This window comes from Anabrus simplex, chromosome 1, assembly GCF_040414725.1.
Source record: "Anabrus simplex isolate iqAnaSimp1 chromosome 1, ASM4041472v1, whole genome shotgun sequence".
In the NCBI taxonomy this organism is placed as follows: Eukaryota; Metazoa; Arthropoda; class Insecta; order Orthoptera; family Tettigoniidae; genus Anabrus; species Anabrus simplex.
Window position 1 is genome coordinate 721,474,669 of NC_090265.1, and position 13,416 is coordinate 721,488,084.

Below are 13,416 nucleotides of genomic sequence, written 5' to 3' on the forward strand. Positions count from 1 at the left end.
GCCTCAGAAACCATATCCCTTGGAGATCACTCCAAAATTACAGAAATTGGAAAGCAAGAAAGGGACGCCTGAAATTCCATGGCCATATCTATAGAATGGACAGCAACAGACTGACCAAAAGCTTATTTAAGGTAATTAACTCAAAGAAGATCAAATTAAACTGGCTAGAAGAAACTAAGGCGGACCTCCAAGAAATTAATATCACGGACGACATCTTAGAAGATCGTGGAGCCTTTAGTACAATAATAGCCAAGCACAAATTCAAGGAGAAACCTAAAAAGAAAACTGGTAGGAAGTGGTCCACAGAACGCGAGAAACAACACAGTGTATTCATGAAGAGAGTTTTGGAAGGATAAGAAGGGGAAAAGCATCAGGCCATCGAACAAGTTCAAACGCGCATAACGAAGAAATAATAATAATAATAATAATAATAATAATAATAATAATAATAATAATAATAATAATAATAATAATAATAGTCTAATAAAAGGAAGTTGAAAATATATGGTCACATTCTCAGAATGAATAATGATAGACTGACCAAAATAATTCTAAATCTTGCCCTCACACTGAAAGTTAAGAACAACTGGTTTAATGATGTAGAATCAGATCTTCAGGAAATCAACATCAACCAGGAAACTGTGAAGAACCGATCTGCTTTCAGAACACTGATTAATAACCAGTTTCGCGGAGCCAAAACCTAGAACTAATAAAACGTGGACAGAAGAACGTAAGAAGAATTTCAGTGACAGGATGAAGAGATTTTGGGAAGAGAAGAAGGCGTAATCATCACCTAAATAAGTTCAAGGGCCGATGACCTTCGATGTTAGGCTCCTTAAAACAACAAGCAAGCAAATAAGTTCAAGCGTGCTCCTCAGTTGGGCATAACGATGTGAAAATAATAATAATAATAATAATAATAATAATAATAATAATAATAATAATAATAATAATAATAATAATAATAATAATAATAATAATAATAGGTTAATGACATTTTGTAATAATCTGTACAAGATAGAATATCTACCTTGAATTAACCTTTTCTCTGTTGCTGTCCGAGTAATGGTTGTTCAGGGGTTTGTTCCGTAGTATGGCTCTGTAAGAACGGGGTAGCGTATAATGATTTTATGAACCCCGCAGAAAGATGGGATGTGAAGACCACAATGTCCGTCAAAAGGAAAGCAGGAAAGCTCTGTCTAATAAGTGAACTGAGGTAATGAATCATTACCGACAAGATTACGTAGAAAACCTCTGCTCTCATCCCTAACATTTCTGCGGTTAGTGGTCTCCCTCCCCCTCCCTGGTGGATGGAAGCGGGGAAACCACTTCACGGGCCACGCTTTTCGTTTGTTCTCAAACCAGCGATGATATGAGCTAAGGAGAACGCGAGAGGGAAAAATACAATAATAAAAAAATTGAGAGGCGTGACCCTACAGCGAGCTTCCCCCTCACTTTAGCACTGAACTCATCCGCTATTCTCATATCGTAAACTAGCCGAGCCAGGTCTACAACTCCGCCCTCACACGATTCTAAATGCAACTCCGCCTTTCAAAACGTGCCTGACGACCAATGACAGGCGAGTATAGCCCCACTGCCTAGCCAATCCTGCACCGGGATTGATCCGTTTGTGGAGGGGTGCGGGAGAAACGGGGACTTCATCAGAGCTAGTGTGGAGAAAAAGCTAGGCTTGTTGGGTTCTGGTAGCTGTCGGCGTGTATTGCCTCTAATTAAGATTGCAAAGCCGCCTGAACTGGAAGTGTTGTCTGGACCAGAGCTCCATCAACCGGCAAGCGCTGCGGTCGTGTGTTCGCTGCGAGTGGCGTTAGTCAAGTGTTCAAGATCATTGCTGTGACGACAGAAATGAGTGTTATTTACGTGGACATGGTGACATTTCCTTAATTTAGAAGTAGTTCAGTTTAATTAAACTGGAAGTCTTCTAAGCTGGCAGTGTCGACAGTGTAGAACAGCGGACGATTTTATGTCAATTAATCATAATAACAATAAATGTAATAAGACGGACAGTTGAATAACAAGAAATTCGGTAAAGTTAGGGACACAAATATGATTTTGCAATTTACAATCCTGGAAAATTTCAAATAGTTGTTGTGCAACTACAGCGTAGTTCTTACGAACACTCGCAAGGAAATGTGTTTACACTAGACAGTTTTTCTGGTTATGTCCGAGTGAGCTCATTGAACAATCATGATGCAGAACCCGTTGCTTAGTTACCCGGCCTTGTCGCACTTCTTAGACCTGCGTCACCAGCAGTTTCCGGCGACCGCTTCCGCAGCGACGGGCGGCTCGCCGCCCCCAGCGGGGCCTCCTTCACTCTTCATGTACTCCCGCCAGCCCGCCTCGAGCACCAGTGCCGGTAAGTCGTTCACCATTGACGCTATTCTGGGATTGGACTGCGGCGGAAGAAGCAAATGTGAAGCCCGTGCTACGGACCTGAGCGCCGCGGCGGCGGCCGCAGCAGCAGTGGCAGCCTCCAACGCCAGCAGAGGTGGCGCCATCCATCAGGCAAATCTTTGCAGACGGACAACCGGTGAGTAACGTGCACAGATCACGAAACTTTTTCTAATATTTATAATTATATCTTCATTGCATTTCGTAAACCGTGTTGTAATTTATTGCTATTCGTATTATAAGGAATGAGCCTCCGTGGCTCAGGCGGCAGCGCGCCGGCCTCTGACCGCTGGGTTCTGTGGTTCACATCCCGGTCCCTCCATGTGAGAGTTGTGCTGGACAAAGCGGAGACGGGACAGGTTTTTCTCCGGGTACTCCGCTTTTCCCTGTCATCTTTCATTACAGCCACACTCTCCAATATCATTTCATAAATCATTCATTAATCATTGCCCCAGAGGAGTGCGACAGGCTTCGGCAGCCGGCACAATCTCCATCCTTGCCGCTAGAAGGGGGCTTCATTCATTCCATTCCTGACCCGGTCAAATTATTGGAAACAGGCTGTCGATTTTCTTTTCATTTCATATTGTAAGGAATTTATTCACGAGTGGGAACTTAAGCGCTATGGGCACTAATTTCCACAAGTCAATGTTTTTTTTTAAACTCTCGAATGACATGTAGCCTATAGTCTAATATTATTTCTGTTGCCATTACTACATTAATTCATTCATTATGCAACTCGTGGATACAGTGGAACTTGTTTGCACGACTAAAGTCGAGTGCAAAAATGATTTATACATACAAGTTGTAGCCTATATATACGGTACTGTCTGTATGTTTATCCACTAGCAGTTAGCCGCGGCTTCGCTCGCGTGGATTTCGTAATTTGAAAAAGTAATCGTTCCTCAGTACTGTAGCCTACTACATTATCTGACAATTCCTAAAGTATAAAAACTCACCGAATATTGAGTTTCATTTACCCCAGAAACTCTTTGTGAACCACATTTGCGGTATTGCCTTTTTGGGCTGAGATGACCATGCGACATAGAACTGTAGGCTACATTCTTCTCTCAAGTCGAAAAAATACATGTTTCTTTATTTTTAAAAGAGATTCCAAATACCAGTTTTCACGTCCGTATTTTCAGTTTTTGAAATATAAGTATCTTCATAAAAAGAATTCAACTTCTTTTTCATTTCTTTCTGCCCACCATTCTCCGTTAAGTGGACTTTCCGAAAAAAAAATACGTGTTTAATTATTTTTAAAAGGTATTAAAATACGAATTGTCACGCCTGTAACATGTTAAGGTCTTCATATATACCTGCAGTCTACTGAAGATAAGCTCATTTTAAAAATTCACCCCCTTTTTCAGTTCTCCTTAAGTGGATTTTCCGAAAACAAATTATCTAGGTTTCTTTATTTTTACAGGAGATTCCAAATACCAATTTTCACGTCTGTGACATTTTACGTTTCTGAAATAGCGGGTACTGTAGATATAGTCTTTTAAAAAATTAACCCCCTTTGTCAATCCTGTTTACCCCCCATTATTTGGATTTTCCGATAACAAAAAAGGGCGTGTTTCTTTACTTTTAAAGGAGATTCCAAATACCAATTTTTACGCCTATAAACTTTTAAGTTTTTGAGATATAGTGCTTACTGTAGATATACTCGTTTAAACAATTCACCCCTCCCCCTCTTTTCACCCCCTTAGCAATGGAATATCCAAAAATCCTCCCTTAGTGAGCACCTACATTCTAATATAGTATAAATGTATACCAAAAATTTCATATCTTTATATCCAGTAGTTTTGGCTTGGCGATGATGAATCCGGCAGTCAGGACATGTTATTTTATATATAGCCTAGATTGCATAAGTTAACGAATGTAACGAATGTATCAATCCTATGGAAAGAAACATTTTAAAGGAACCACTTTTTCCGTTTGCGAAAATTGAATGATCTTGAATATGTCTCCCGGTCATCCATCAACGGCTGATAATTTCATGTGGCAAACATCTATAAGACATAGCCTGCACGGTTACTAGGTAACATTGTCTGATCATCCATCCGTACCTTAAATCACAGTCTACACGGTTGCTATGGTTACACTTCCGTCACGCATTCTGTCACGTCACGTTACACTCATTTTCGGATGACATATTTGTGTCAATAAGAAGTAAGGTATTAGAATTGCTCGTTTACGTGGTTATAGCAAGTAGCCTATGTATTCTTTGGTATGATGTAATATAGACTAATTGCGCATCTCCTGAAGCACACGGAGAAGGCTGTGATGTAAGTTATAGTAGGCCATGAACTCTCTAAGGCAGCAGGAAAAGTTATTTATATACTTTACAAGGTTAAGGGTGAGATGTTGATGGCCGAGTTGTGAAGGCAGTGATCTACCGTAATACAATAGGCCGTAGAGTGTGCGGTAAAGTTACTTCATTGCACATCTGTGGTAAAATAAATTTATTTCACAGTGTCCAGAAAAGGACTACTGTTCAAATGCAAATCTGTTTAGAAAACGCGTATCATTTTGTTGTTCTGGTAGAAATTAAATTTTATTCATAGTTGCTATGCATCAGAATAATGTAACTGTAAAAAAAAGGCTACTTTTTTCACGGTATGAAAAAAAATACTAAGAACTTCTTACCACAGAAACCAGTAAAACTTCTAAGTACACTGTTTCAATAAAAAAATGTATTAACTCTCAACGAAAATCGATATTAATGGTAGCCTACTGTCGGAAATACTCCTTATGTTAATTCCTAGAATACGACATTCGCTTGTGCTTTGATCTATTTATATGCTGATAAATTTGTTGATTAGCCTGTACTGTTACCTTGAAAACAAGTAACAATTACAAGCACTGCCTGCTGCATACGACCAGGCTGTTTCATTTAAATTTTGTAGTAGGCCTACACATTGAAAATTATTATATTATTCGGCAAGTATTAGAATGGTGATTTAAAAAATTATGACTAAACGGGTGGCTATTTTTACTTGTCTGATTTAAACTACTCTCTTATGGCTTATGCAGTAAATTTCCCACTTGTAAAAGAAAGCACCTCTTTAGCCTCTTGTTATATGAATGCTATTTTTTTAATATTTCTTGTAATATTTGCTTTTATGAAATACATGCGTTTGTCATTGCATGAACGAGAGTCGGTTGCTATCGATGGCAATAATGCTGGTTGGCAAGGAGATTTGCAAGGTGTTCATTCATATTGGTGTCAAGTGTTCCAAACAGCAAAACATTACAAACGTCCATATGAAAATGATTTTGAAATTGGGTAACGAATAAATTGTGACAGGAGAGCGAGACATTGATCTTGAAAAGGCTTTTGATGACTGTGCCAGGTGGGACAAATTGATGGCAATCTTAAAAGAAACATGGAGTCGATTGGAGGGATAGGAGACTAATAAAGAACTTGTACTTATGCCAGAGAGCAAGAGGAGATGAGATGAGTGAGGAAACTAAAGTAGGAAGATGTGTAAGACAAGGTTTCTGTTTATCACCGATACTGTTCAACATCTATTTCGAGGAAATAATCAATGGAAGTATTAATGGAAAAGGTGGAGTTTGTGTTGGGGGTCGGAGAATAGAGTGTATAAGATTTGCAGATGATATGGTTATGGCAGAAAGCGCACGGGAAATGATACAAATGTTAGATGAACTCAACACAAAACTAGAAGAATATGGAATGAGTATTAATAAGTCCAAGATCAAAAGTATGATAATTGGAGGAAGAGGTAGAAACTGTATTAATATCGGAGGTGAAGAAATAGAGCAAGTCAGTAACTTTTAAATATATGGGAAGTGTTATCAGAGAAGATGTGTACTGCACAACAGAAATTAAGAAAAGAATTTGCCATGGCAAAAGAATGTTTCAAGAGTGAAATTACTTTGTGGGCCACTAAACAAAGATTTGAGGAAAACACTTGCCAAGTGTTATATCTGGAGCATTGCGCTGTATGGTGCGGAGACTTGGACAGTACGCAAGAAAGACGAAAGAAGATTGGAGGCAATAGAGATAAGGATATAGAGGAGAATAGAACAAGTGAAGTGGAAGACCGGGTAAGGAATGAAGAGCTGGAGAAGAACGAACTATCTTGCAAATCGTTGGAAGGAGAAAAATTAACGGGATCGGACATTGTTTGAAGGAATAGCAGGAATGGTGAAAGGCAAAAGGAGAAGAGGTAGGGAAAGATATGAAATGCTGCACAACATAAATGGAAAAAATATTCGGAGATGAAATACTTGGCTGTGTACTGGCAAAAGTGAAAGAGGTTTATCACATGACAAGACTTGCCAAAAGGCGGAATACCTGAATGAATGAATGAATGAATGAATGAATGAATGAATGAATGAATGTGTGTGTGTGTAATAATGAAAACAACAAGCATTTCTATTTCTATTTCGTCTAACAAAGCGAAGACTTGCTACATGTTATAACTAGAGCCCGGAAGTTCAGGCGCTTGTTTTTGCTAAAATATGTAGGAAAATAAGGATTTAACATTTAGGAGATAGGCAGTTAAATAATTGAAATAGGCATTTATAATGATGGGCACTAAAATAATAAAGATGCTTTAATGTAAGCTACGTAACACACATCTGCATCACATTTTAGTAAGTTATTTAATCTTACATCCCCCTGTGGGTGGGGATGATAGAATAACGTCAATGGTATCTCCTGCTTGTCGTAAGAGGAGGCGACTAAAATAGGGACCAGGGCCTCTCGACTCGGGAGTGTGGGTTGGCGACCACGGGGTACTATGAGCTTAAGGGCAGACTACTAAAAGCAATGAAAGGTATTGGGCAGAGGAGAGAATTGGTGGTAGAATGAGTTCTTGGTTCAAGGCCGTAATTTTTCACCGTTTTTGTTCATACTTTAAATGGATCATCTACTGAAAAGTACAAGGTAATAATAATTAATCATTTCGTGTGGCTATTTCTAGCCGGGTGCAGCCCTTGTAAGGCAGACCCTCCGATGAGGGTGGGTGGCATCTGCCATATGTAGGTAACTGCGTATTATTGTGGCGGAGGATAGTGTTATGTGTGGTTGTAGAGATGTTGGAGACAGTACAAATACCCAGTCCCCGAGCCAAGGGAATAATTAACCATTTAAGGTTAAAATATCCGAGCCGGCCGGGAATCGAACCCGGGCCTTCTGACCCGAAGAGCACTGCACTGACCATTCAGCCAAGGAGCCGGACAAGTAGGCCTACAAGGTGGCAGGGAGGGATTAAGTTAGGCGGAAATGTAGCAAGCACTTTGGCCTATGCTGACGACTTTGTTTTTTTGTTTTGTTTGTTAGGGGCTTTACGTCGCACCGACACAGATAGGTCTTATGGCGACGATGGGATAGGAAAGGCCTAGGAGTTGGAAGGAAGCGGTCGTGGCCTTAATTAAGGTACAGCCCCAGCATTTGCCTGGTGTGAAAATGGGAAACCACGGAAAACCATCTTCAGGGCTGCCGATAGTGGGATTCGAACTTACTATCTCCCGGATGCAAGCTCACAGCCGCGCGCCTCTACGCGCACGGCCAACTCGCCCGGTCGACTTTGTTTTAATAGCAGATTGTGCCGAAAGCCTGCACTTTAATACCTTGGAACTTGAAAATAGGTGCAATGAATATGATATGGGAATTATCCTTTCCAAGTCTAAAGTGATGTCAGTCAGGTTGGGAATATAAAGCTGGAACGGGCAGATCATTTCAAGTATTTTCGATGTGTATTCTCCCAGGATGGAAATAGGCTATAGTAAGTTATATTGAATTAAGGTACAGGAAAGCTAATGCAGCCAGCTCCCGCACGAAACTGTCTTTACATCGGTCTGTTTTCAGACCAACTTTGCTTTACGGGAGCGAAAGCTGGGTGGACTCAGGATGTCTTATTCATAAGTCAGAAGTAACGGACATGAAAGTAGCGAGAATAGTCGCTGGTACAAACAGGTGGGAACAATGGCAGGTGGGTACTCGGAATGCCGAGATAAAAGCTAAATTAGGAATGAACTCGATGGGTGATGCCTTGACCGGCTTAGTTGGTGGGGTGGGGTAATGTAAAGCGAATGGAGGAGGAGAGGTTACATAGGAGAATATGGGGTCGATCATGGAGGTAAGAGAAGTAGAGGCATACTACGACGACGATGGTTAGACTCAGTTTGTAATGTTTTGAAAATAAGAGGTATAGAACTTAACGAAGCCACAGAACTGGTTACAAATAGAGCATTGTGGCGGCGATTAGTGAATTCACAGATGCTTACAGACTGAACGGTGAAAGGCATAACAATCTAAAATGAAGATGTATGATGTAGGTGTATTTATTTATTTATTTATTTATTTATTTATTTATTTATTTATTTATTTATTTATTTATTTATCAAACATCTTGGAGGATGAAAAGACGTTAAGCGAATATGATACAAAAATGAGTATTTCTAAGCCTAAGGTCATGTCAGACGGAAGAAACCTAAGGGGGGTTCAGTGTCAGATAGATAATAACCTAGCGCACACAGAGTTGTATTTTTCAATCAAAAGTGCCACAAAATAAGAATGAAAAGCATTTGTAAGCGGAAGGATCGTTCAAACTAAAGATGAGACTAGTTAAAACTCTGGCTTCCCCCGTCTTCCTCTACGGAACTCAAACGTGGACCTTGCGAGCTGCAGATATGAACAGGATCAACTAATTCGAGATGTGGTGCTGGAGGAGAATGGTTGGCATTCCTCGAGCACAGTGGCGGCGATTAGGGGGCGCGGGGGGGGGGGTACGAAGGTATGGCAGTCACCACATTCCCCCCCCCCCGCCACTTCATGGAGAAAAAAATACATTTTTATTCCATTTTATCCACGTAAAACTAGGATTTATTATATAAATAGCAATTTGAACAAACCCTCATATGTATTAGGTAACTACTTCCTTTAATTTCTTTAAATATTTACTCAGCTAACCGATTTTTAAGCGCCACAGCAAGTAGTGGAGACTCGAGCCGAGCGTGTAGAAGAACTATTAGTATCTGATGGCACAAAACTTTAGTTGCGCACATGTATAATTGTTCCTTTGGTGTGAAATTTCTATTGTGAATCAAAATCTCAACAAAAAAAATCTATAATTACTGCAGTTAAATTCGTAAACTGTCACCCTTTACTTCTCTGTCGAAATTCGCTCAGAGAGCATTAAAAACCGTTTTGCAGTTATTTTGTTTCAATGTCATTGTCCAACACCCCCCCCCCACACACACACACTATATTCCCCAGGCCCTCGGTACTTCCTTATTTCCTATAATTTTTTTCCCCTTCCCCGCATTTCTAATTTCCAATTGCCGCTACTTCGTACCAACGAGTCTATCCTTAAAGATCTGACCATCAGTATCAAGTTATGATCAGTGTGCCAGCAAACAATTTTGCAATACTTCGATCACATCGTTCGACTCAGGGAAGGGAATCTGGCAAAGCACGTAATTTCAGGACATGTGCTTGGGAACTGGATGAGCTTCTACACGCTGGACAAACAACCAGAACATCATATAACCCGCTTGGCAGAAAACCGCGAAGGATGTAAAGTGTAAACGGACACGAAGACATATCTTCACAGATCACGATCCCGAGGACTGAGGGGACGAAAAGAAGAAGAAGAAGAAGAAGAACCGTGGACGGCATGAAAACTGCACTAAATTTCTTGCGAACTTTTACAGATTTATGACTGTCTACCGCTAACCACTGACGAAGAATTACTAAAGGGACTAGGTCGTAATAATAATAATAATAATAATAATAATAATAATAATGATGATGATGTTATTTGCTTTACGTCGCACTAACTACTTTTTAAGGTCTTCGGAGACGCCGAGGTGCCGGAATTTAGTCCCACAGGAGTTCTTTTACGTGCCAGTAAATCTACCGACACGGGACAGTCGTATTTGAGCACCTTCAAATACCACCGGACTGAGCCAGGATCGAACCTGCCAAGTTGGGGTTAGAAGGCCAGCGCCTTAACCGTCTGAGCCACTCAGCCCGGCAGGACTAGGTCGTAAGTCAAAGCGCAGTACGGTTATCCCTATCTTGAAGGGTGGTTCGAAACTTCGCGATCAATCGACCTCATAATAATAATAATAATAATAATAATAATAATAATAATAATAATAATAATAATAATAATAATAATAATAATTGAGGTCCCTAAACAAGAACGGTGTGCAGCCCCAGCTGGTGGTAACTATGAACGTTTTCTACACGGTTTTCCAGATCAGACTGACCCCCATGTAGCCTACCTACTTGACCGGTCCACGAGTGACCGATAGTTAGAGGAGTTCTCAATGATTTCCGACAAGAGAGTAGCGTTACGAAAATATTGCAAACTTTGGGCTAGGGAGACTTGGGAGGGATGGTGTTGAATGACATTAGTAGATAAATAATCTTGAATTGATTGTGTAAAAGCAGGAAGAAAAAGTCGGCATTTATGAGGAAAAATTGGGATAAATATTAATTTTTTTGGAAGAGGATTTAGGGACTGGAATAACCTAATAGGTAGGCTAAATTTCCAACTTGTTCGAAATCATTTCAGTAAAGACTAGGTAAACGATTTATAGGGACTCTGCTACCTGGGGCATAGCCCTAAATGCAGATCAATGGTGATCTATTGATTGATTGATTGATTGATTGATTGATTGATTGATTGATTAGGACGTACCAGGCGCCACACATGGCCATTTACAAGCACTAGTGAAGATTATTATTTTCATCGGAGTAAAGAGGAATATAAACACTTCAAAGAAAAAATTCAAATTTCTTGGCTCGTTTTGGACTACCTAGAACATTTTTATCTGTCGAGGAATGGATAGTTTTAGCGTAAATACAGTAACTTCCATCTCCATTACGCAGGGCACATGCGAAGGGCTAATTAATGATGATTAATTAACGGGAGATATTAGACGTTGTTTTGAGCCCAACGACGCCCTTTTCAAATGTCTCAATCCATTTAAGCAAACCCCCTCTAGTCTGGGGAGAAGCAGCTGATCCTTGAGCATAGTTCGTTACCATGACGACTCCCTACAGTGACACGGTGACGTCACAGTCTCTTTCATTCCTGACTGCCCAATCACTGACTTTATTGCAGCAGATTTCAGCGCACAGGTTCCAGATCTAAATAAACCCCTAAAAATTAGAACAGAGGTTACATAAAATGGAACATATCTAATCAGTAAGTTGCGTGCCAAAAGTGTGGATTCAATCCCAAACCTCTCCGCAGTGCTCATATGGAGTGATAGCATATGAGGTTGTTGAGGGTGATTCGTCCGTCGGATGGAGACGTAAAGCCTTTAGCAGACCCCTTGCTGCTATGTGATGGTACCGGGTTTCACCTTCTCCCTTCCTACTATTATATATCAGGGCATTCATTTCATCTCATTAACTCCTCTGATGAGGTTGACATCAGGAAAGGCATCCAGTTGTAAAAACACGCTACGAAGATTCATCTCACTTCATACCCGACCCCGTAAGAAGTGGAACAAGTGTTGTTATTGTTGTTGTTGTTGTTGTTGTTGTTGTTGTTATAGCTGCCTCTGTGGATCAGTGGTAGAGTGTCGGCCTCCGAATCCCAAGATAGCGGGCACAAACTCGGCAGAGGTAGTCGGATTTTTGAAGGGCGGAAAAATGTCCAAGCGACACTCCATGTCGTACGATGTGGGAATGTAAAAGATCTAACTAACCGACAAAATTAATTAAATTAATTATTACTCAGCCATAGATGTCCAAACACATTCGGTGTACAGTGACATCTGGTAGGCCTAGAGTAAAACGGAATGTCGAAATTGACGAGCAAGCAGCCAGACGGCGCCAGCACACGCTAGTTGAAGCCATACGATTATTATTATTATTATTATTATTATTATTATTATTATTATTATTATTATTATTATTATTATTATTATTATTATTATTATTATTCACATCGGTTACTCTAGGAATAAGAAAAAAAGGCTGTTCAAACCTACTGGAAGGTGGAGGAAAATTACGAAGGTCTTTGGAAGTGTCTTTCTCTCTATTTATCCCTCTCTTTGAGCAAGAATGTCGGAATGGCTGGCACGGCCATCTAGCCTCTCTTGTTTCGTTCAGAGAACGTTTTATGGGGCCATGAAACTCTATTGAGTGTTAAGAAAATAAGTTGTTCAATTAAGCAAAACGTCCGGCTGGTTTCAACAACTGTACTTTTACGATGTGCGCAGTCGTCATAAGAAAAACTCGCTCAGTTGGGGAATGTTGAAAATGTAAACGAGTAGGTAACAGGACAATGTTAATGGAAAATAAATCATATACTACTGCATCCATTACAGTTATGCACTATAGTTCATTCCATGTTAAGAAAACAGTATTGCTCTTATGACAACAGGGTTGCCATTTCGAACGGCTCTGCTCAACACCATCATGAGAAAACGCTATGGTATCTATACATCACTCATACCTGCACTGCCGGGCGAAATCGAAAATTCAACTCAATGTCCGGATAGTTTCTCGGCGAAATTCTAACACATGAAGAAAAATTCGCCACAGAAATTAACTTGAATCTGGAAATATTACTGTGTCTATTTCATACGATAAAGCGTGAAATCAAAATTAAGCAACAGGTTCGAATAGTATAATATATTACTCATTACAATTTAAACACATGCGGTGAAGTTCGCTAAATAAAAATAAACTCCAATCTCGTTTGATATACGTAATATCACTGAAAACAATAATCACAACCATCACGATATTCACGGTATAACTCGAGTGTGATAGTGATGGGATATTCGATTCATTTTACTGAATCGATTCATTTGATTCCGTTCACGTTACTGAATCGATACAGTGATCCGATTCACGGCACATTAGTCACCGCTGCTACTGCATCTGTGTAGTATGTGCTGGTAAGACAGCAGCAACAGCATTCAGTGCTCGCAGCTGCCATCTGGTCTTCATACTATGAACTCCTTTCTTAGAAAAAAAATGCTAGTCACTCTAATACATCGAAGGTT

At 40.1% G+C, this 13,416-nt stretch overlaps 1 protein-coding gene across 1 annotated transcript in view; it reads left to right on the forward strand.

The window, feature by feature from the left end:
• The first annotated feature begins 2,205 nt into the window (after nucleotides 1-2,205).
• LOC136856818 (homeobox protein Nkx-6.1-like) overlaps nucleotides 2,206-13,416 on the forward strand; it is a 109,172-nt gene continuing 97,961 nt past the window's right edge. Inside the window, exon 1 of the mRNA XM_067134957.2 lies at nucleotides 2,206-2,548. Coding sequence (XP_066991058.2) covers nucleotides 2,206-2,548 — 343 coding nt within the window. The remainder of the gene's footprint in view (nucleotides 2,549-13,416) is intronic.